This window comes from Erinaceus europaeus, chromosome 2, assembly GCF_950295315.1.
Source record: "Erinaceus europaeus chromosome 2, mEriEur2.1, whole genome shotgun sequence".
In the NCBI taxonomy this organism is placed as follows: domain Eukaryota; kingdom Metazoa; phylum Chordata; class Mammalia; order Eulipotyphla; family Erinaceidae; genus Erinaceus; species Erinaceus europaeus.
This window is the reverse complement of record NC_080163.1, coordinates 60,173,274-60,199,028: the sequence shown is the minus strand read 5'-3', so window position 1 is coordinate 60,199,028 and position 25,755 is coordinate 60,173,274. Positions and strand designations below refer to the sequence as shown.

At 41.9% G+C, this 25,755-nt stretch overlaps 1 protein-coding gene and 1 long non-coding RNA gene across 3 annotated transcripts in view; one reads left to right on the top strand and one right to left on the bottom strand.

Moving 5' to 3' along the window:
- The window catches only part of SH2D4A (SH2 domain containing 4A), a 92,177-nt gene that overhangs the window by 19,662 nt on the left and 46,760 nt on the right, over positions 1-25,755 (bottom strand). For both annotated transcript variants that reach the window (XM_060181628.1, XM_060181633.1), the window contains exons 6-8: positions 23,477-23,588; positions 14,934-15,144; positions 7,341-7,471 (exon numbers count right to left, since the gene is read on the bottom strand). In XM_060181628.1, the coding sequence (XP_060037611.1) occupies positions 7,341-7,471; positions 14,934-15,144; positions 23,477-23,588 (454 nt within the window). The remainder of the gene's footprint in view (positions 1-7,340; positions 7,472-14,933; positions 15,145-23,476; positions 23,589-25,755) is intronic.
- Positions 21,522-21,818, top strand: LOC132535553 (uncharacterized). The gene is made up of 2 exons (XR_009547335.1): positions 21,522-21,605; positions 21,674-21,818. It is a non-coding gene; the product is annotated as an uncharacterized LOC132535553 (long non-coding RNA).

The window sequence follows — 25,755 nt, the reverse complement described above, 5'->3', positions numbered from 1 at the left end:
CACCCTGATTTCTCTGGGTAGACAACCTCACCAATGGATCCTGGAATCTCAGAGCCTGCCCTAGGCCACTAAGAAAAGATAGAGCCAGGCTGAGGGTATGGATCAGGCTGCCAATGTCCAAACCCAGGAGAGAAGCAATTACAGAAGCCAGAACTCCTACCTTCTATACCCCGCACCCCAAACAAGTTTGATCCATACTCCCAGTGGGGCAGAAGTAATAGGAAGAAGAGGATAAGAGGGCTCTGAATTCCAGCTCCATCAGCACTCAGAGGGAGAAGAGGAAAAGGAGAGGGGGCATATGGAGGCAGTAATGTTGTCATGAGTGGCTTGGAGGGGGAAAAGAGGATTGGATCAGGAAGAAAATGGCACTGATGTAAAAATGTAGACAGATAGTTGTAGAGATGACAGTTAACTCATGTCTGCAACCTTGGGAGGGAACCATAGTGGTTTGCAATGGAGGGACTAAGGACTCAGAACTCTGGTAGTGGTATGAAATCATACCTCTATTCACATGTAACTTTGTAAATTAACATTGGATCACTAATAAAAAGAATTGAAAAAAAAAAGATGTATAGAAATAGACGGCCTCCGAAAGACTCAACTGCAAGTCAATGCAAATTAAAATAAAGTGATCCTACTGTGGGTGCATAAGATTAATGAAAAAGATGTCCTCTAGTGGGCTCTCCCAGGACCTTGCCCTCACCATAAAGCAGGGATGTTAGCGACTGCCCCACTCTCTAAAGGGAGATTGGGGTATCCTGCCCTGCCACTCAAGGAGGATTGGTCCTGAAATGGGTGCAGCCTTCTGTTCCCAGCTGTGACCATGAGCTGGGAGCTCAGACCAATAGGGACATAGAGGTTATATAGACTCTGGTGATATATATCCACAGAATTTTTTTCAAGAATGGGAGTTACTCACCTCCCTAATCCAACTTTCTAGCCCTTTTGTCTGCTCTGACACCATTTTCTCAGACAATATTTTTATCCAGCTTCAAGCTAGCTATGAAACTCGAGCAAACCTATCCTAATTGTGTGCCCCCAGGAACATGCCTAAGATGGACTTTCTAGCTTTTTCTACCCTAAGAGCCTTAATCTCATCTGTTCTGTTCCTACTTTTTGGTTCCAGTTCCTTAACTATTTTATCTCAGTTTATATCCTGCCACCTTCCAGACACCAAGTTGCGGATGCTGCCATGATTCCATCTTGACTTCTCTGGGCAGATGACCTGACAGGTATGTACTGGAACCTTGCCTCTCCAGAGCCCTGGCCCACTGGGAAAGAACCAGGCTGGGGGTATGGATCGACCTGCCAACACCCATGTCCAGTGGAGAAGCAATTACAGAAGCCAGAATTCCTACCTTCTGCACCCCCCCCCCAAAAAAAAAAACCTTCATCCATACTCCCAGCAGAGGAGAAATGATAGGAGGAAGAAGATAAAAGGGCTCTGAACTCCAGCTCTAGCACCCAAGGAGAGAGGAGGAGAAGGAAAAAGACATATGGAAGTAGTAATGTTGTCATGAGTGGCTTGGAGGGGAAGAGAGGATTGGATCAGGAAAAAAATGGGGCAATTATGTATAAATGTAGACAGACAGATGTAGAGATAACGGTTGGCCCGTGTCTACAACCTTAGGGGAACGTGGTCGCTTGCAGTGGGGGCGACAAAAGATTCAGAACCCTGGTAGTGGGAATGGAGTGGATTTATACCCCTGACATGGAATTTTGTAAATCAATATTAAATCACTAATAAATTTTTTTAAAAAGATTAATGGAAAAGAAAAAGTTGGCAATGCTGAGTAAAGCAAGTATAAAAGGGGAAAGGCTCCACAAGTAATATACAAGAACATATTGTGTTCTAATGTGCAAATAATAATCCAGAAGAAAAAGAAATTTAGAAGATAATCCTCTTTATAAATGCATTGAAAAGAAAAAAAATACTGATACGTAATTTAAATCAAGAAAGAGAAGTAACACTGAAATTTATAATAAGACTGTTGTAAGAAACTGAAGAAGGCACAAAGAAATGGAAAAATAGTTCATTTCATAAATGAGAAGAATTAATATTGTCTATGTGGGCACTTTAGGGTTGGGCTCTTGTGATCAATAAAGAGTTTGAGTAACTCTCATTACAGTTTGACTATGTTGAGCAAGATGGACAGGCACTGGAAACACGGAGAACAGGGAGGAGTCTGAGCTGAGAAACAAGTGACAGAGATGATCCTGGCTATTCACATTATGATAAAGCCCAGCATTTTTCCCAAAGAAGACTCTCAACAAAGCAAGATGCTTTCAGACATACACAGACTGAATTTAATAATCCTATATGACTGGGGGAACAAAATTTGCAAGTCAACTAACACTTATATTTGAAGAATATTAAAAGGTCAGAAAAATTCCAAGTGCAACTTTCCTCCATAAGGTTCTTAGCCCAAACTACCAGACTTTCCATGTATTCAATCAGGATTCTGTGGTTGCATAGCGCACAGTGTATAATCTAAGCTAGGAATCAGTAGGGAGGTCTCCCCCAGAGAGCTGGGAAGAAAAGTATCCTGGAAAGAAAGCAGTTGCACATGACCTGGAATCAGGTCCCTGGCCTCCAAACCACTAGGAATATAGGGAACAGCCATTTCTATTATCAAATAGTCTACAATTTCTATTATCATGCTGTATGAGTCGTAATACCCAATTGATCCATGTATAATTTAGAAGAGCACTTTGCTTTTGAAGAAAAGTAATCAGCAGTTAAAAACGAAGTTAAGAATCTCCTTAAGGGCTTCTTCCACAAATCATACATAAACACTGGTTCCAAAACCCAGTGTAATTTAAGACCCATGGCTTCTGTGGGAAAAAAAAAAAGTTTTATATTCTTGGGGAGAGAGATGCACTTGTGGGTAGATTTTTGCATATTTAGATTTGCTTGAGATCATTGCAAGATACACAGAAAGGGAGAGCTCAGCACTTCAACTAAGAGTCTTTCTTGCCCTTGGAATAGTTTATCAATGTCCTGTACCTAGGAGTTCAGAGGTATTCACCACTATAGGATTGGCAAACACAGAGCATGTAGTCAAGGCTGAACTTTTGAAGACAGCTCATTCCGCCTTATTATTCACCTTGGTGGTAATGGAGAATGGAAATAAGGATCTGGACTCTCTGTCACTTGGCTTCAGAAGCTTCAGAAGCTCTTTCCTGTCATTGTGTTTAATGTCAGTGTTCCCTATGATTTTGTCCTTAGTCTTCTTCTCCATCATTCTTTGCAGCTCACTCCTGGAAACATCTCATTTCCTCCCAAGCTTTTAATTATGCGCTGATGACTCTAGTTTATTATTGCTATCACTGATACATCTATCAAACTGACAAATAGTTATTTTCACATGACTGCCTCAAAGACATTTTAAAATTATCACACCCCGAGTGAGCTCATTATCTTTTCTCTTCCATTCCCATCATCTTCTCAATCTCCTTCATGCCTCTGCTCTATTGATAGCACCGCACCATCTATCCAGTCCCTAAGATACAGCAGTCTTCTTTTCCTGTCTTCTAGGATCACCCTTATCTAAGGCAAGTTAAGAGAGCAAAGTAAAAGCATGAACTTCAGTCAGGTGAAAAATAAGGTGCCTGAAATTACGTCAGAAGGCTAACTTATAAGATGTGTTACAAAGAAAGTAACACAGCAAACCAATAAAGAAAAACTCCTTCCCAATATTTCAAAATAGGAGTCCTGATGAACAAATTTCTGCAAGGTGATCACTCACCTGACCACGCACAAGGACCTGGGTTTGACTCCTTGCAACACACAGGGGTACCATGGACAGTACTGGGAGAATTCCAGTATGGCAGTGCTAGACTGTCTTTTGCTCTCTTCCTTCCTTTCTAAGAAATACGAGAGAGTCTACCTAGTAGGGCACAGGCCCTGTTAAGCATGTGGCCTGGATTCAAGTCCCAGTATCACATGGAAGTGTTTCTGCTTTAGGAGAACTCCAGTTGTATGATGTTTTTCCTTCTTTCTCTTCCTCTCTATCTGAAAAAAAAATTTTTCCCCCCACAGATGTTATTGCTGGGGTTTGGTGCCCGTATAACAATTTACTTCTGGGGCCGGGTGGTGGTGCACCTGGTTGAGCATACATGTCACAATTTTACTTCTCCAAGTTGTCATTTCCATCCTTTCCTCTCCTTTCCCTTTCCCTTTCCCTTTCCCTTTCCCTTTCCCTTTCCCTTTCCCTTTTCCTCTCTTCCCCTCTCCTGCCCTCCCCTCCCCTCCCCTCTCCTCTCCTCTCCTCTCCTTCCTTCTCTTTTCCTCTTCCTTTATTTGTTAAGACAGAGAGAAATTGAGAGGAAAGGGAGAAATAAAGAGGGAGAAAAAAGAAAGAGAGAAGCATGCAGCACTGTATGAAGCTTCCATTCATGAAGCTTCATGCAGGTGGGGATCAGGGGCCTGAACCCAAATCCTTATACACAGTAATGTGTGTGCTCTACTGGGTACACCACTGGTTAGCTCCTATCTGAAAAAAATTTAACGTAATTAAAATAAAAAATGATGTAATCTATCCTCTCTTTATTTTCTTTATAGAGACAGAGAAGCAGACAGAGTGAAAGAGATCACAACACTGAAGTTTCCTTCAATTTTGTGGAGGCCAGGCTTGAACCTGGGTTGCACATATTGCAAAGCAACACACTATCTAAGTGAGCTATTTCACCCGGCCTCCATGTTCTCTTTATCATAGAAAGGTACATTTTTGCCTTCCTAAAATTGAACGATTTACCTTGATCACATGATTATGTATGAGTGTATCAATTATTGTACTGTATTGTTTCACTTACCACTATGATAGCTATTGTATGAAGCTAGATCAGTTACAATGTCAGCTAGTAGGTTACTGTATATAAAATTCAAGGGTCTTACTTTTATTTTTATTTTTATCAGAACACTGCTCAACTTTGGCTTTTGGTGGTGCTGGGAACTCAGAGCCTCAGGGTGGAAAATACTTTGCATAACCATTCTGCTATCTCTATCTCCCCAACCTGAAACTTATTTTCTTTAACCAAGCTCCAATTGATGTTGTCCAACTGTGTTTTTCCTAGCATTTTTTGCAAATGGTTTTTTAAAAAAAAACTGCCTGTCAAAGTACCAAGGGCTTTTTTTTTTCTTTAAGAACATCAACCAACACTTTCAATTTTTTAACTCCCTGCTGTTAAAAAAAAGCAACAAAAAATATCAAACAAACAAAAAAAACTACTACTCTTATAATCACGAATGACAGTAGCTTTTGCCAGTGACACAGAAACTACAGAGTGGCTGCTTTTCCTCTGTGCTTATCTTAAAAAGCAAACAAAAAGGCATTATGAGATAGCAAAGTAAGTCATGATGGATGTGTAATTTTCCCATGTTCTTTCTATTAGTCTTTTGACACTGTTGTCACTCTTCCTCCCAATGTCTTCCGAGTGCAATGGACAGAGAGGAAGGAGGCTTCTGACTTGTCCTTGGAGGGAGAGGAGTTGCCTGAGAATGGACAATTTCCAAAGTTTGAATACTCAAGGAACATGTATTTTCAAAAGAAGCTCGATAGTTCTGTGTGATGGTCTGACTGCAAAAGCAGTCCTCTAGCCAACAAAGAAAAAAAAATCCACCATGAATAACTTTACTTCTTTTAGAAGAGTTTGCCATGCTATATGTGTGGGAGCTTATTTTTATGGATCTATTTATGTGTGAGCGTTGTTTCTTAAAAAAGAGAAGCCATAAACAATTCAAACCAAAATACCCTTTAGGACAAGTGTGCTCTGTGAGAGGATTTTATTTTTTTGTTTCAAAGCACTTTTGTTGTACAAGGTCACTTCAACCAGAGACCGCCTGGGAGTCAACCAAGGTGAGATGCTACTTCCATTTCTTTCATTTTTTTTTTTTTTTTGTCCATGCTGTGGCTTCTTTGTCCTGGATTGATTTTTTTCAGTTAGAGAGATACAGGCACAGAGTGAGGCAAAGACACCACATCACTGAAGCTTCCTCCAGAACAGTGGGGGCCAGGCTTGAACTCCACTTAGATTTCCCCAAGTTCAAGGAGCTGAGAGGCCAGTCAAAGTAAAAGATGGAAGATACAGGAATAAACTAATCAAAATTCTACGTTCAACATAATTTCAGTCAACGAATGTTAACTCAAGCTCCAAAAAGCCTTAACTCACACCAGATTAAAATATTTATTTTTATTTTTGCCACCAGAGTTATTACTGTGGCTTGATGCATGTATAATGAATCCATCACTCCCAGTGGCCATGTTTTCCTTTCTTTTCATTTGATAGGACAGAGAGAAATTAAGAGGAGAAGGAGTAGTGGAGATGGAAAGATAAAAAGACCCCACCCATGTGTCCTGGAGCTCCGCTTCCCCAGAGACCCATCCTACTAGGGAAAGAGAGAGGCAGACTGGGAGTATGGACTGACCAGTCAACGCCCATGTTCAGCGGGGAAGCAATTACAGAAGCCAGACCTTCTACCTTCTGCAACCCACAATGACCCTGGGTCCATGCTCCCAGAGGGATAGAGAATGGGAAAGCTATCAGGGAGGGGGTGGGATATGGAGATTGGGTGGTGGGAATTGTGTGGAATTGTACCCCTCCTACCCTATGATTTTGTTAATTAATCCTTTCTTAAATTAAAAAAAAAAAAAGAAAGAAAAGACACCTGTAGCCCTGCCTCATAGCTTGTGAAACTCTCCCCTGCATGTGGGGTCTGGGGACTTGAATCTGGGTCGCTGAGCATGGTAATATGTGTGTTCAACTGGGCGTGCCACTGCCCAAGCCCTCTAAACTATGTACTTTTACACTGTAGATCATATAGTGCAACTCCTACATTTAATAGATGAGTTGATTGAGGCTAATATGAATTGATTTGCTGCAGAGCAAGATAATTTTCTCAAAGTCACTCGGTCAGTTTCTCTAGGATTGACTTTGTGACTGCTAATCACTATGTCCCTGCCCACCTCGCCCACTGGTCACCTCTTCTTGCTGGATGGTAGAGAGAAATCATTATCTGATGCGAGGCCCTAACAAGTGCACTAGTATATATAGAAAGGAAGTACAATGCATTCCCACCCACCCAGTGGTTTTTATTTGTGGTGATGAAAATTCACTCATAGTGCATCAATGCCAAAAGGCTGGATGTTTTCCAAGCATGTTGTAAGAATACAGTTCAGTGAGGACCCTTGGGGGAAAAGTTGCCTTTCGGGAACAATTTCAAAGACTCTTCTTGGGGAGCACAAATAAAAGGAAACATTTACTCTTTCTGCCTTCCTAATGGGTTGGCACAGTTTCACCAACTGTCACTTGAGGTATCATGGAGCAGGTCCTGTACTCACCGTGGAACCAGGGGGCAATGGTGTCTGAGTTTTTCTGGTAGCCAGCTCGCAGGGGCAGCTGTTCTTCCCTAAACCAGCGGATGATCTCATCCTGGACAGAGCTGGATGCTGTTCTTGTCATGCCCTGCTTTCTGTTATGTTAAAAAAATAAAACAAAAGAAGCAGGTTTTAGAAAGATTTAACTAACTTGAAAGTAATGCTTTATTTTATTTTATTTTATTTTTGCCTCCAAGGTTATCGCTGGGGTTACATACACTACAAATCCACTGCTACTGGAGGTTATTTTTTTCCCATTTGTTGCCCTTGTCATATATCATCATTATAGTTTAAAAGCCCTCAGGCTCCCATAGCTTATAGGGAAGAAAAAGAACAAAAGAAGCTTTTAAGCCACTGTGCTCCAACTCAGGGGTTAAAATAATATTGAAACAACCGTCTATTTCCACAACTGAGAACCCTTTAATTACCTTATTTAGATATAAGTCATCCAGGCAAGAATGAACAGCAATATGAAAAGTACTGAGAGAGGGACCTCATAATATACTATATAGAATGGTTACACCAACAAGAAGAAATACTGGAAAAATGAACCAGGACAAGAGTCCAGCTAAAAGCTCCCCAAAGGTTGAAGCACAAAATTATGAGGTTAACATCCAAACACTAGTTAAGGTAATAATCACAGGAATGAGTAAAGAGTTTGAAAGAATTGTCATCAGAAATGTAGAAACAACAAATGAGACTCTGGAAGAAAACACTCATTATCTCAAGGTTATTAGAGAGAGAGCTGAAATAGCTGAGCTAAGAATACAACAAGCTGAACAAGCTAAAACAGTATCAGAACACGGAAACAAAATAGATGAACTCCAGAAAACAGTAGAGGCGAGAGAGAATAGATTAAATAAGGCTGAAGACAGAATTAGCAAGATTGAGGATGAATTAGAGACAACTAGAAATGAAGTAAGAGATCTCAAAAAGAGATTAAGAGATACTAAAAGCAACAGCAGAGACCTAAGGGATGACTTCAAAAGAAATAATATATGCATTATTGGCTTACCAGAGGAAGAAAGAGAGGGAAGAGAAGAAAGTATTCTTTAGGACATAATAGCTGAGAACTTCTCTAGTCTAGACAACATCAAAGACATAAAGGTTCAAGAAGCCCAGAGGGTCCCAAACAGAATTAACCCAGATTTAAAGACACCAAGAGACATATTCTATTTAGAATGGGAAGGATACTAAAGGCTGCAAGAGAAAAACAAAGAGTCACCTACAGAGGAAAACCCATAAAATTAGCAGCAGACTTCTCCACACAAACAATACAGGCAAGAAGACAGAAGAGAATGACAAGATATCTATTGAGTGCTCAATGAGAAAGGCTTTCAACCACGACTGCTGCATCCTGCTAGACTGTCATTCAGACTAGATGGAGGCATAAAAACCTTCTCAGACAAGCAACAGTTGAAAGAATAAACTGTCACCAAGCCTGTCCTGAAAGAAGTTCTGAAGGTAAACAGTCAGACCACCAAACCTGCCATATATCAGACACTCTAAAAATATACAATAATGGCATTAAAATATGTAAACACTAAATCCGAAGAAGAAGAAGACATCCAGAAATCACTCCCATTCACTGTTGCAGCAAAATCAATGAAATACCTAGGAATAAACCTGACCAAAGAAGTGAAAGATTTGTATACTGAAAACTATGAGTCACTATTCAAGGAAAAAGAAAATGATACCAAGAAATGGGAAAACATTCCATGCTCATGGATTGGAAGAATCAATATCATCAAAATGAATATTCTCCTCAAAGCCATATATAAATTTAATGCAATACCCATCAAAGTTCCACCAAGCTTCTTTAAGAGAATAGAACAAAAACTACAATCATTTATCTGGAACTAGAAAACACCTAGAATTCCCAAAAACATCTTGAGGAAAAGAAATATAAATGGAGGTATCACATTCCCAGATCTCAAACTATATTATAAGGCCAACATCATCAAAACAGCCTGGTACTGGAACAAAAGTCAGCACACAGACCAGTGGAACAGAATTGAAAGCCCAAACCTAAACCCCCACATCTGTGTACATCTAATCTTGATAAGGGGACCCAAAGTTTTAAATGGAAAGTGGAAGCTCTCTTCAATAAGTGGTGCTAGGAAAACTGGGTCGAAACATGCAGAAAAATGAAACTAAACAACTTTATCTCACCAGAAACAAAATAAACTCCAAATGCACCAAGGACCTGGATGTAGACGAGAAACTTTCAAATACTTAGAGGTAGACATTAGTGGAACACTTTTCCATCTAAACCTGAAGGACATCTTTGATGATATAAATCCAATTTCAAGGAAGACTAAAGCAGAAACAAACCAATGGGACTACATCAAATTGAAAAGTTTCTGCACAGCCAAGGAAACTATAACACAAACAAGGAGACCTCTCACAGAATGGGAAAAGAACTTCACATGCCATATATCAGACAAGAGACTAATCACCAAAATATACAAAGAGCTCAGCAAACTTAGCAACAAAAAAAGCAAATGACCCCATCCAAAAATGGGCAGAGGATATGAACAGAACATTCACTACAGAAGAGATCCAAAAGGCTAACAAACACAAGGAAAACTGCTCCAGGTCGCTGATTGTGAGAGAAACGCAAATAAAGGCAACATTAAGATACTACCTCACCCCTGTGAGGATGGCATACATCAAAAAGGACAGCAGCAACAAATGCTGGAGAAGCTGTGGGGACAGAGGAACCTTTCTGCACTGCTGGTAGGAATGTAAACTGGTCCAATCTCTGTGGAGTGCAGTTTGGAGAACTCTCACAAGGCTAGACATGGAGCTTCCATATGACCCAGTAATTCCTCTTCTGGGGATATACCTTAAGGACTCCATAACACCCAACCAAAAAGATATGTCTACATCTATGTTCATAGCAGCACAATTCATAATAGCTAAAACCTGGAAACAAGCCAGGTGCCCAACAACAGATGAGTGGATGAGAAAGCTGTGGTATATATACACAATGGAATACCATGCAGCTATTAAGAACAAATAACCCACCTTCTCTGATCCATCTTGGATGGAGCTAGAAGGAATTATGTTAAGTGAGCTAAGTCAGAAAGATAAAGATGAGTATAGGATGATCCCATTCATAAAGAGAAGTTCAGAAAGAAGAACAGAATTGGAAACTAAAAGCAGGATTTGACTGAATCTGGAGTAGGGCACCAAAGTAAAAACCCTGGGGTGAGGGTGAGGCTGGATGTTTGGCTTCCCAGGGCGGGAGAGTGGGGGGTGGGGATAAGATGGGACACACTCTTTTGGTGGTGGGAATGGTGTTTATGTACACTCCTATTAATCTGTAGTCATATAAATCACTAATTAATTAATATGAGGGGAAAAATTGATTGTATGTCTCAAACTTTTTAAAGCACATACAGTGTCTTCTTAATACATAGACTGAGTCTTTGATATGTTGACTCTCTCAAAAGCCTAGACCAGGGAGAATGGAAGCAACCGGTGACACAGTTATATACAAATAATGTCAAAGGACATAAATTATGATGATGTTGTATATGATACAGCAAATCCTAACAAAGGGAATTTTCAAAGTTCACCCAATTGCCAAATAATGTGATTATAGCAATAACTACCTATTGTCTTCTAAACCCTAAGAAAACAGGAACCTCCCACTTCCTCTATAGAGCCTATATTTCCCCCTGCCCTGGAACCTCTAGGGTGGGGCTCACTTTCCTGCATGCTTCTCTCAGTTCATACCAAATGATATTACATATGCTGATCCCAACGTAATCAACACAATGAGTACCACCTCAGCATGCTTCACTCCAGACTGTGTCCAGAGACATCAGGCATCAAATATCAACCAATAAAGAAATTTAAGAAAAATCTAACATCTATATTGAGAGATGGGATGTATGTGTCTGTAGGGGATGGATTATACTGGGCTGTCAGAAAAGTCATGATGTATCTGGGTTTTTGTGCAAAAAAAAATGCATTATGACTTTTCTGACAACTCAATATATAGGTGAATATCTAATTGCTTGGGATGAGCTATTGGGAGAACAAACCCCTAAATTCTGCCTTTATACAATTCAAGAATAGAAGGGATTCAGGAAATGATGAACATATTATCATACACAAGAACCTGGGTTTGAGCCCCTGCTCCCCACCTGCAGATGTCTACCTATCTCTCTCTTCCTCTGTCTTGCCTGCCCTCTCAATTTCTCTCTGACCTGTCAAATAATAAACAAGGAAAACACACACACACACACACACACACACACACACACACACACACACACACACACAGAAAACGCAGCTGCCAGGAGCTGTTGATTCATAGTGCTTCCACTGAGCCCCAGAAATAACTGTAGTGGCAAAAAAATAAAGAGAAAAATAAAAGGACAAAAGAAAGAAAACAGGAAGCAACACAAATCTGTCAAGGTCTTTCCTGTCCTATAGGCCTAATCATGAATGTGAGTACTGCTGTGTTAACACATAGATTTTAATTTTTTAAAATATTAATTAAAAGATTCATTAACTCCCAATTACAAATTGAGAAAATAAGCAGCAAAAAGTGAAAAGCACCCCCTAGCATTTCAGAGATTTTGGAGATTATTTACTTGCAAACAAAACAAATTAAAGGAAAGAAAATAAACTTATTTCCTAGCATCCCCACCATCAAATTTTCTCTTCCTCCATTTCAGTTAACCTCCCTGACTTGTTTTCTTCTCTCCCAGACTTTTAAGAGGTTTGTGGCTACTCACAGGCATCCTCAGAACTACGAAACTAAAGAAAGAAGATTGAAGATAGTTAGTAAAAAGATATGGGCAGTTAAATTGTTTTGAATTAAATTCAGTTAATAGACTTTAATTCTGGGATGGCAGTCAATTTCCATTACAAGTAACAGTGCAATACGAAAAACACATTTTCTAGATCCAAGCAGCAGTCCATTAATTTTAAGCAGGGTTCAATGTAAAATCAACAAGCTTAGATAAGCTACTAGAAGGTCATGCCATGCCAATTAATTTATGGCTTTTGATGCTTTTTACGGTAAAACATGCTACCATGAGTTACTTGTGACATATTTCAGATGTACCTATAGACATAATGGGTAGCATTCTGGAGAATACAAATATCTGATTTTCCCTGAAGGAACAGACATTGCATACTCATTCATGAGATTAACTGACAAATTATCATACTAGATTTCAAATTAGCTTTTTTTCCTTTGCAAAGTCTTTGAAGATCAGGCAAAACTGCCAAGAGCACTGGAAAGGCCTGTCTGTTTTGGGGCTGGATCAATCATTGCTTCAACTTCTAACCCTGAAACCATCTAGTCTGGCTGCCAAACAAGAAGCATTTCATGCAGGTATTTTAAGTGGGGAGGGAGGAACCCAAAAATGAATTAACTGAGCAACTTAAAAACAAGATTTTCTTGGGGCTGGTCAGCTACGCACTCCCTTGAGTGCTTGTTACCAAGTGCAAGGTTCAAGCTCCTACTCGCCACTTGAAGTGGAGACACATCACGAGTGGTGAAGCAGGCCTGCAGGTGTCTTTCTTTCTCCATTTCTATCTCCCCACATCTCAATTTCTCTGTCCTATCATAAAAATAAAAAGGAAAAAATGGCTGCTGGAAGTGGATAAACACTGGTGGCAATGAAAACAAATAAATAAACAACAAGATTTGCTCTTATTAAAGGCCATCTTCACTGCTGTTCACCACTCTAAAAATTCTGTGGGCAAAGACCTGTCACAAGTTTAATCGCCCCCTTAGGGAGACCAGGAGCACAGGAGCCAGGAGCTGTGGCCAGTGCATACAGTTAAGTTCTGGTCTCACAAGGGTCCTGTAGAAGCTCACACCTGTGATCCATGGGATATGCATTTCGTGATAGCCATTTTTTGTTTTGTAACCCATGAGGAAAAAACAAAACAAAACATTTCCCTGTTATTTTGTAGAACATAGTCATTTGTGTTGGATCCCAAGTGGAAAATCTCAAGCGAGTAAGCAGAAATAATTACAGAAAAGGAAGAGGTTCACCTCTGAGTTATAATCTCTACTAGGTTTTCCACAAACCTTGATGATAGGTACTGATCTGAAGCAAGGAGAGATTTTTAAAAATTTCTTATTTCTCCCTGTTTGAAACATAAAAGTATCTTTAGTGTTTGTATCAGAAGTCAAGAACTTTAGACAGTTGTGTTTCATTAAACAGGTATTTGACTCATGGTTACTCCAAATATTTTTCTACATGTAGTCCCAAGAACCAGGAGAAAATAATCTTATAATACATGTGACAGCATTATAGAATAGTTTAATAATCAGTTTACATAAAGGATATGGAACTTCTCCTGTGATATTGTGTTTTTCTCTAGGAATCTTCCAAAGCAAATTGTTCTAAGTCTCCCCACTCCTCCCCAATATATAAGACTGAAGTGTCATCATTATCAAATAAAGTGCTCATTTGAAAAAGGAGCAACTCAAAGCCAACAAATGTGAGGTTGGTTATATGTTCCATACAGAGAATTATATCAAATCCTTAATCCTGAGCAATGGAGATGTCATTCTACTGGAATCCTCAGGTACCCACTTTGATGTTCTCTTATTATTATTATTTCTTTATTGGGGATTAATGTTTTACAGTCGATAGTAAATACAATAGTTTGTACATGCATGGTATTTCTGAGTTTTCCACACACAAACTCCCCCTACGCACACACACACACACACACACACACACACACACACACACACACACACATATACACGGTCCTCTGCCATACTGTTCCAGGACCAGGATATTCTTTTACAATCAAGAGCAATATGGGCATTGATGCAACTCCAGTTGTTTCCTCTTCTCCTTTGCCACTGGGGATAGGGACGGGCAAATGACATGGGAAGTTATCAAATGATGTACATATTCTAAGCTAATTGGCATACAGAACTTCCTTGACTTACCTTGGGGTTGAGTGTAAATAAACTCACTGCGAATTGAAAATGCATTTGATACACCTCCCCTACTGAGCATCACAGGTTAGCCTACTCTACTTCTTATTTGGGGCTACCCTCACTGCTGTCCACAACATCAGCTTACATCAGTGTACAGCTGGACCAAATAATCTAACACTTAGCCACTTTTACAGTGAAGATGAACATTTATTGTATATTGTACTTAAGGTAAAAAACAGTTTTCAGAGTTGTTTCTTCTCCCAACCTCCTGGGTGTGGAAGCTTCAGTTGCTTCTGTCCAGCAGCTCAAAAGAATTTGTGTGACATAGCATCATTCAGGAGAAGTTTAAAGTACAGTTTCTAGGATGCTTATTGTTCTTACCCCATCCTAAGGTTGGAAAACCATAAAGTGAGCTACTTTAAGTCAGGACCATACGTATTAATTTTAACAAGTGCAGTTTATGAAGAGGATGACCAGATGCCCCGGGAAGGCAGGCTGAGAGGTGAGGCTGAATTGACTTACTCCAGCTGTGCCTCCTCTTCTGTGGTCAGTCAAGCAATTCATCTTTAATCATCCAATTTCAAAGCTTATGCTTACAGCCTTCCATCTGCATGGCTTCTTACCTGAGAGGTTGCTGAGGGTATCCAGTTGGGTTCAGAAACTGAGGCTTGGGTGGAAGTGGAGGTCTTTTTGGTTTCTGTGGAACACTTGGGGGGCTCTGTGGTCCCTCACCACTTCTTCCTTTTTGGGCTGCTAGGGATAACCTCTTATAGTCTTCTCGTGCTTGTTTTGCCAAGGACCGTCTCTTCTCATCAGCTGCTTTGGATTTTCGCACTAGGAAAGTAAGGGGGTTGACAATGGTCTCATCAGTTCAAAGGGATGGTAAGAATCAGCACCGCAAATAGTGACCAGAGCAGACTCACTGCACAGTCTGTCTTCTGTGACTCACTGCTGACAGTTAAAATAACTGTCAAGGTCTACTATCTATTCAGAGAATAAGACTCTGTATAGTCAAAACTGGTTGGTATTTATGGCAAAGTTCCTTTTTCTATAGGGTAGAGCTTTGGGATTTCTTGAAAGGGAAAGAGAAGGAAATGGAGGAGAAGGGATAAGATAGAAAGGGAAAGGCACATGTTGGAGAATTTCCTGCAGCTGACGATAGAGAGTGGTGAGTCAGAGTCTGAGTGATGACTCCAATGGGGGTGTGAAGGGGATGAGTAATAAGAGGTGACATCACAGGCCAGGTTGATGCTCAGAGCAGGGTACCTGGATTGTTATGTATGCAACCCAGGTTTGACCCTGGTACCACTTGGAAGCTGCAATGGTAATGGAGGAAGCTTCAGTGTTGGGGTGTCCTTCTATCTCTGTCTACCTATCTGAATGAAAAGTGGCCCAGAATGGTGAAATCACACAAGTGATTGGTTGCAAGACAACAACAAAAGAAAGGATATCACACCCTTGACACTTTCCAGTTCAGACTGTCATGTACTCTGAACCATTAAGCAAAAAATCAGGCTGTCAGAAACTCCTCAGTGTTTGCAGCTGTAGGCAGGGTGTAAGAGGAGCAAGGCTCAACAGTCTCCATACCCAGAGCCCAATTTGAGCTGAGCTAAGAATCCACTTGCCTGACCAAAAAACAAAGCCACTGGTATAACAGACAACCACAGGGCAAGTTGTAACACTTCAAATATCCCAAGGCTGTCTTTTAACATTGCTTTGCAAAACAGAGTGTACTGTTTGTTTTTGTTTCAGCAACATGCTATTAAAGGACTCGGATACAGGATGTGAGAATAATCTTACTGGGTGTATCTACAGACATTATTGGTCAAATCCTGTTGTATTTAACTTCAAAGAGATGCCCAAAATGGTCCATTACATTAGGATTTCACTGCATATAAATGATTGAGTATTTTCATCTTACAAGATTTGTCATTTTAATGGTGCTCTCTGTAATGGACCTAAGACTCAAGTTAGAATTCTCACCAGTCTGCAAGCATTACCTGTCCTGTTCTCATCCTTAAGCTGCTTCAAGGGAATTATGTGGTAGTTAGTTCTTTGTCCAAGTTGGAAGGAAATCCTAGTCTTGTTGCAAACCTGAATTTTCTTGGTTCTGCTTCCACCCACACTTATTTTTGAGTGAGGACGGTTATGTCTGGTGGTACTACCACAGAAAAGAGTCAGGGTTGGGCCATAGATAGGCCTGGGAGACAGACTCATAGATCAAACTTATTATCCCTGTGATAAGTTAATATGTGTTCACTGGTAAAATTTAGGAAATGCAATGACAAGGACTTTTTTGGCCACTGGGATTATAGGGCTTGGTGCCTGCACTACAAATCTACCTCTCCTGGCAGAATTTATTTTTCCTTTCTTTAAAAATTTTTTTTATTATATTTATTTATTTTCCCTTTTGTTGCCCTTGTTGTTTTTTATTGTTGTTATTATTGAAGTCTTCGTTGTTGGATAGGACAGAGACAAATAGAGAGAGAAGGGGAATACAGAGAGAGAGGGGGAGAAAGACACACCTGCAGACCTGCTTCACCACCTGTGAAGCTACTGCCCTGCAGGCAGGGAGCTGGGGGGGCTTGAACCTGGATCCTTACGCCGGCCCTTGCGCTTTGTGCTGCCTGCGCTTAACCCGCTGCGCTACTGCCCAACTCCCTTCTTTCTTTTCTTTTCTATTTATTTGATAGGACAGAGAGGAATTGAGAGGGGACAGGAAGATATATATATATATGGACCAAAATTCTTTATGGGGGTGCAGAAGGTGGTAGTTCTGGATATATATATATATATATATATATATATGTATATATATATATATATATATATACATATATATATATATATATATATATATAGAGAGAGAGAGAGAGAGAGAGGTAAAAATAGACAACTGTAGACCTGCTTCACTGCTCATGAGCATTCTCCAGGAAAATGGGAAGCAGGGGCTCAAACCCAGGTCATTCTGCATGGTAGTGTGTGTGTGTGTGTGTGTGTGTGTGTGTGTGTGTATGTGTGTGTGTGTGTACGCGCGCGCTACCACCTTGACCCCCACAAGAAGGTTATTTAAAATAATTAATCTTACATTCCACCTGCCCAAGAAAATCTTAACATGTTAATAACCTTCTCTTTTTTTCTTTAACTTTTTTATGTAGACATTTTAAAACAGAATCTCCATACTCTTGTATGTTTTTCTCCAAGCTGAACACATATTTTAAGATAACAAAAAATTTTCTTTATTAGTGATTTAATATTGATTTATAAAATTACTAGATAACAGGAGTATAATTTTGTACCATTCCCCCCCCACCAGAGTTCTGTATTTTCACTCCCTCCATTGGAAGCATCAGTAGTTCTCCCAAGGTCGCAGATATGGGTTGACTATTATTTCTGTAAGTACATTTATTTATATTTTCCCGTTTTTTTGCTACAGTCCTGTCTTCTCTTTCTTTCTAAGTCATACTTACAAGAGTTACTACTTCTGCTAGAAATGGATCTATCCTATGATCCTCTCCTGGGGATATATCCTAAGGAACCCAACACACCATCCAAATGGACCTATCCTATGCAATTCCTCTCCTGGGGATATATCCTAAGGAACCCAACACACCATCCAAAAAGATCTGTGTACACATATGTTCTTAACAGCAAAATTTGTAATAGCCAAAACCTGGAAGCAACCCAGGTGTCCAACAACAGATGAGTGACTGAGCATGTTGTAGTATATATACACAATGGAATACTACTCAGATACAAAAAATGGTGACTTCGCTGTTTTCAGCAGATCTTGGATGGAGCTTGAAGAAATCATGTTAAGTGAAATAAGTCAGAAGCAGAAGGATGAATATGGGATGATATCACTCTCAGGCAGAAGCCGAAAAATAAGATCAGAAGAGAAAACACAAGTAGAACCTGAACTGGAATTGGAGTATTGCACCAATATAAAGGACTCTGGGGTGTGAGGGGGAGAATATATATCCAAAAAGGATGGCAGAGGACCTAGTGGGGGTTGTATTGTTATATGGAAAACTGGGAAATGTTATGCATGTACAAACTATTGTGTTTACTGTCTGTCGAATGTAAAACAGTAATACCCCAATAAAGAAATTTAAAAAAGAGTTACTACTCCTTGAATGTCCTTCTTTTTAAAGTCTTTCTCTCTCCAGATGCCGATGAAATTAGAGTTCAGACCTCTGATGATCTTCTCCTAACATTTGTCCCCCTTTGGGAATATGGACCAAAATTCTTTATAGGGGTGCAGAAGGTGGTAGTTCTGGATTCAGCAATTGCTTCTCCGCAGGACATGGTCATTGGCAGGTTGAACCATACCCTTAGCCTATTTCTATCTTTCCCTTGTGGGGTTGGACACTTTTTATGGGCACACTGGTGAAGTCTTCTGACTTGGGAAGTCAGGATGAAATCACAGTAGTATATGCAACTTGGTGTCTGAATAAAACACTCTTCTAAATCATTTTTTCATAGTCATGTACCATTTTATCAGACAGATATATATTAATTTTGGTGACATAGAATAATTGAGAAAATGTCCACTGTCCAACAGTGGCTCATAAGCCTCTGAGTTATAATTTAGTTTTAAGATATCTCTCAATAGCCACACTAAATGTTTCCTATACCAGTCATTTAAATTACATGAAAAACTGGCTCTAAGGGGTCAGGCAGTAGCCCAGTGGATTAAACGTACATGGTGCGAATGGATATGGAAAGTGTCCTAAAGGTCCAACAGATTTTATTCAGTAACTACTATAATCTCTAGTCACGCCCAGACACACACAGGATTTTGGGTCCTAGGGTCATATAAGGACCACACCCAGGCCCCTATGGTAATAAAGGCATTAGGTTTTCTACCATGAAGGGAAAGACCTGTGGCTGACCTTCCGGTGACCCCTGGCCATCACTGACCCACCCTTCTGCTGTGACCTCCTGGCCATGACTGCCCTGCCCTGCTGGTGTGTCCTCTTGGGAGCCATTGTGACCAACCAGAAACCTATAAAAAGCCGCATCTGAGGTGGGTCTCCTGTCCATATGCCCAGGAAGCTCTTGGTAGTGACCTGTGGCGGACTCCCCAGCTAGCTTACGCACCACCACTTGCACTCACACTCGCACAGCACACACTTGTTCTCGCTCTCGCTCTCTGTTCGCTCTTTTGATTCCCCTCTCTCCATCCCTGCACTTTACCTAATACCCACTCCCACTACCCCTTTCCCCACTCCTCTCCCCTACCCCACACTCTACTTTCTCCCCCCACCTCCGCGCCCTTTACTCTGCTCTTTGCCATTTCCCCCTTCCCTTGTTCGCCCCCCTCCCCTTAGTTATATAAGATAGCCCTAGCGCATTCTAGTTTGACTACCACTGTTTTTGGTAGAGCCAGTAAGAGTAGAAGGTAAGTTAGAAGATCTTGGTTGTTGTTTTCTGGTAGTGATAGTCCTAGTTTAGAGTTCCTAGTTAGTCTACAGTGAGTGTAGCTAGGTCTTCTGGCCCGGCCTAAGACCTCTCCATTGGGAGAGGGAATGGCCAAGGATGACTTCTGTGTCCTGAGCACCCTTGGGGCCGGCAGCTTCTCTGTCGTCATGCTGGCCCGCCATCGTCACAGCGGAGAAAAAGTTGTGATCAAGAAGACGAAGGTGCTGGGGCAGACAGGCCTGGAGATGGCGCATCACGAGTGCAACGTCATGCGAGGTCTGAGCCACCCCAACGTCATGCCCCTGCTCGGCACCATAGAGACGGCATTCCAACTGCTGCTGGTCATGCCCTACGTGAGGGGGGGAGACCTGAGGGACTATCTATTCCGGAAAGGCCCCATGAGGGAGGAGGAGGCCAGAAGGGTGTTCCGCCAGTTGGCCTCGGCTATGGAATATTGCCACACCAAAAGAGTCGCTCACAGGGACCTCAAACCTGAGAATATTCTCCTGGAAAGCCTGGACTGGGTCAGGATCACAGACTTTGGCCTGAGTGGCCATTTTCTCCAGCAGTCCATGGACAGCCTGCAGGGCACCTTAGGCTACATGGCGCCCGAGATAGGCATGGGGGGCACCTACGGCCCCGGGGTGGACATCTGGAGCCTGGGGGTGGTGTTGTATGAAACGGTGACAGGTCACCTGCCACAGGAACGACCCATCTGGACTCTATTCAGAAGGAAGCCCCGGCTCTCGCAGGAGCTCCGACACCTTCTGCACTGCATGCTGAACTCTGACCCCAAGGAGAGAATTGGGTGGCCACAGGTCCTGAGCCACCCATGGGTGACCCAGGGCATGGGACCCATGGAAGCCTACAGGGAACCCACCTCCTCCGATGAGCCAGCCCCAGCTGACCAGTCCATTCCTTCCAGCCAGCTGCCAAGTATGAAGAAGAGGGCGAGCAGGAGCAGGAGGAAGATGAGGAAGTGTGTGTCTTCCCCACCAGCCCTGGGCACCGGCTCCTGGGAGCAAGACAAGGTCCGGGAGCCTGGCCAACCCCCCAAGTGCTCCAGTCTCCCTGTTTTTACGTCAGCGTCCACCCCCAGCCTTGCTCCCCCCCCAGCGGTGCCTCCCAACACACCACACAGCAGCTGCCCTGCCTCTGGCCCCTCCTCCTCCTCTGCAGCAGCCCCAGCACCCAGGGAGGAGAGCTGCCCCCCCCTCCAGACAGGGCTCAGAGGCCAGCAGCACCTCCTCCACCTGGATCCCCATCCACCATGGGGCGGCCAGGAGGCTGCTGAACCATCTCCTGCGGCTTTGTGTTGTTTTCGACAGGTTATGTTGTTTTCACCGGGCTGGCTTCACGGGCGGGGAAACAGATGAACAGGGACTCATGGCTGGGTTGTATGCAGTATCTCTTTATTCATGCAGGATGCAGCGCAATCTACGCCGAGCTAAGCTAAACTCAAGGTACCGTAAAACTCACAATGCTGTCTTTATATATACTTGCCAAGTAGGGTGGAAACAGGATGTGACATAGAGAGGGTGGAGAGAAAAGTGACTGGTGAAAATCAGAGTGTGACAAGGAGAGGATCAGGGTGTGACAAGGAGGGGGCAGGGCAGGCGAGAATCCTATCACTGAACCACCAATGCCCTGGAGGGAGGGTGGTGCTTGTTAACAGTGGTTATGTAAATAGAATGCAGTGGTTATGTAAATAGAATAGTGTTAAGCAGGGGGGATTTAAACCAAATGAAACAGAAGGGGTCTCATGCATACCAACAGCTTTGTTGCAGCTGCTGTCTGGGTCCCCACAAGGGCTGCAGGACACGTGTCCACCCGCTCAGGACAAGAGGAAACAGGGCCCCTCGGATGGCCTGGTGAGTTAGTGGGGGTGGGAAGGCCAGCCATACATGCAGATCTCACAGGCCTGTTCTCTCCTCTGCAGGTGGAGGCTGAGAGCTGAGAGATAGATGCTCCCTGCATCTTCCTGAGGCCAGGGACAATGCTGCCTCTGAACTGTCTGCCGCTGAAGACCCTGCTGTCACATAGGGTGCCTCCCAGAATGTGAAATAAATTGTGATTATGCATTAGTCTACTTTTGGTGCTTTCTTTTCATTTGCGTCCCTGGGGGTCACCCCTGCCACAGGCCCTGCCCAGCCCTGCCCACCTGGCTTCCTGCCCCCACCTCGAGCCTGCATTTTCAAGGGAGGGGCAGCCAGAGCTCACAGTGTCTTGAGGCACAGAGCCTACTGCACACACACACATCACAGTGGCCATGCCATACTGGCCTCCCTCACTGATGACATGGCCTCTTCTTTGTACCAGGCTGAGCTTACCCCAAAGTCAGGGCACTTCTACCCTGACTCTCAGGTCTCCCATGGCCTGGGTGGGCCTCCATGAGTTTACATAATTCTGGGATATTCAATACCTCTTAGTAGGGTACAGGGGTAACAAACCCAGAAGAGAGACACATGAGCACGTGCCGGGACCAGGGCTCACCACACCCCCGGAGCCCACCTCCAAGGGGAAGCTTCATGAGTGGTGGGCTAGTGTTACAAGTGTCTGGACTCCTCTCCTAGGCTGGACTGATTTTTTTTTTTTTGAGGGGGTTCGTGTTTTTGTCACTGCCCTTGTCTTGATAATAAACTATCTCCGGCCTATGGAAAGGTATTAGGCCAGTAATTACAATGTCACTTACGTACATACATGGGGAGAAATTTCTATCAATGAAGAAAGATCAAAGTACAGCAGGAGTTTGTGATTCCCGCTGCATAAAGAAAGGACCATGACCCTACAGAGAACTTCCCTCAGAACTACAGGGTTGAAAGACACTTTGAGTGCAGTCCAAGCTCAGGTGGAAGGCTTAGGCGGTGGACACATTCATGCAGAACGAAAGTTCTAGTCTAGAAGGAAGGGTTAACCCTCATGTCAATGTAAAGATGAGGGATAGCAAAGGTTTAGAAATAAAGCAGCAACTCTGGGAAACTGCAAACTCTGTCAAAAGGACAAATGTAAGTGTGATAGAAATATCTGAGGATGGGGCTCGGACGGTAGCGCAGCGGGTTAAGAACACATGGAGCAAAGCCCAAGGACTAGTGGAAGGATCCCGGTTCGAACCCCCGGCTCCCAACTTGCAGGGGAGTCGCTTCACAGGCGGTGAAGCAGGTCTGCAGGTGTCTATCCTTCTCTACCCCTCTCTGCCTTCCCCTCCTCTCTCCATTTCTCTCTGTCCTATCCAACAACTAACGACATCATCAACAACAACAATAATAACCACAACAAGGCTACAACAACAACAAGGGCAATCAAAGGGGATCAAAAATGGGCTCCAGGAGCAGTGGAATGATTCATGGTACAGGTACTGAGCCCCAGCAATAACCTTGCAGGCAAAAGTTAAATTAAATTAAGTTAAATTAAATTAAATTAAAAAGTGATGTAAGGACCGGTGTAAGGATCCTGGTGTAAGGATCCTGGTTCAAGCCCCCAGCTCCCACCTGCAGAGGGGTCATGCCACAAGCGGTGAAGCAGGTCTGCAGGTGTCTATCTCTCCCCCTCTCTGTCTTGCCCTCCTCTCTCCATTTTTCTCTGTCCTGTCTGGCAACATAAACATCAATGACAACAATAATAACCACAACAATGATAAAAAACAAGGGCAACAAAAAAGGAAAATAAATAAACAAAATATTTAATAATAATAAAGAAAAACTTGCTCTAAGAGCAAAATGTGCTAAAATGGTATGGTACTCACGGGAGGCCTGCCACTCTGAATCTTCCTTCCAGCTCTTATAAATCTGCTTGGTTCTCTCTTCATCTGCTTGTTTTAATTCTTCATCTTCTGTTTTCTTCACTGATTCTTTCCTCTGTTTAAAATACACACAATCAAGATGCTAAATCGACTTTGTATGGTAAACATTCTATAGCTACTGAACTGACATATTGTGTACCTGCACTTGCATTAGTTGAAGCTTTATAAAAATAAACTAAAGCAGGGCTGGGGAGATAGCATAATGGTTATGCAAAAAGATTTTTGTGCCTAGGTTCCAAGGTTTGAGGTTCAATCCCCCAGTACCACCATAAATCAGAGCAATGTACTGATAAACCTCTCTCTCTCTCTCTCTCTCTCTCTGTCTCTCTTTCTCTCCAGCTCTGCAGTTTTCTTCAAGGACTGCTGGAAGTATACCTGATTTCTACTGAAATCCCTCTGGCCTCTGGAGAGGCAAGCAGGTGTTACCTGGGTTTTGACATACCTGCCCTGGCTTTAGCACCACCAAGAGGAACAATTCGACAGTCTGTTACTGAAACTCTCAGACTGTTTTCCTGAGCAATATGAAAATCCAAAAGCCAAAACTATTTCACAGGGTTATAATGAGGGCTGAACAATTATTTTAAGTGTACTTTCAAAAACTCAAATACAAGAAGAGCTCAAGTACTCATTTTCCTGACAGCACTTATCTGCCACAAAATGAATTCCCCAAAGTAGTATGTCGACACTATTTTATAGTACAATGTGAACACTGTTTCCACAAAAGAGCAGGACAGAGTTAGGGCATCTGAACACTAGCTCCACTTGCCCTCCAACCACTTGTTTGCAAATGTGGCACTTAGGTATGATTTTAGGTGGTTCACAAGGGAGTAGTTATTCTGGTTTTGAAAAAATAGCAGCAAAAAATTTAAAGCATCGTCTTTGAGAAGAAAAAGTATGAGACACTAGCCTTCCTTTTAAAGAGAATTTTCATGTGACAAAACTCACATGACATAAAATTTACCATCTAACACATTTAAAAGTGTTCATTCACTTCTTTGACATTAAGTATATTAAAGTGAATTTGTTTTTAACTAATGAGTGAAAAGATATGGGTTGACTAAGATCTGAAAGCACATTATTTGGGACAGCTTTCTGAGTAATATAAGAAAACTGAATTTATAGCTTGGAGGACAAAATAAAAACTGTGGTTTACTAAGTAATGAAACAAATGAGGATCAGAAAAGTGTGCTTTGACTTCTCTATCAGAAAAATAACAGGTTTTCTCTTTTTGTGTTTTCTTATAGAAAGATAAAGACTCTCTTATTAAATTATTTTACCACAAATAAAATATAAACCGTGGTGCTGGTAAACTTGCTTTCAGTTACTCACTGTGGGAAGTCATAAATCACAATTGTGCAGACTATAGTGATCATTCTTTAGTTTGCTCCCCTTCAGATGTGAATAAATTTTTGTCCATTTATTATTTTCTTTTTTTCCTTATATTATTTTCCTACCTGAAGCTAATCTCCCATTGTTTTCCAATATTATAAAAACAAAAACTCAGCTTTGTGTGTGTGTTTGAAATGATCGATAAATTTTCCATTCTTTTCTGAAGCCATTTGCAAGCCTGAAATACATAAAAGTGTCGCAAGCAATTTGTAATGGAACTTTTCTAATTCCTAATGGAAAGGAAACAAGTCCTAAAAGGAGGGGAAGAAAAGCTATCATTAAAACTAGGGTCTGTTCATTTTCTACATAATATGTACTTATTTTTATGGACATCATTGCTTAGGATAAGCAGGAAGTGTATAAAGTTAGTCTACTTACAGTGGAATATTAATGATACTGTAGATAGTCCTTGGTTGGTCCTGAAATGTTGGGGTGTGCTATATTTAGTAAATCATATTTCTTTATGATCTGCAGTGTAATTACATATGGACACAGTGGGAAAGGAGACATAATTAAATGAGTTTTAGAGGATAAGAACAGATATGATTGGATCTTGTTCACTGTGTTTTACTGAAAGCAACTGGGAAACTTAAGATCTTGTTCTGCCTTTCCTTAAGAATTCCTCCCTAGGGAGTCAGGCAGCAGAGCAGCATTTAAGCCCAGGTGGCGCAAAGCACAAGAACTGGGGTAAGGATCCCAGTTCAAGCTCCGGCTCCCCACTTTCAGGGGAGTCGCTTCACAAGGGGTGAAGCAGGTCTGCAGGTGTCTATCTTTCTCTCCCTCTCTCTGTCTCCCCCTCCTCTCTCCATTTCTCTCTGTCCTATCCAACAATG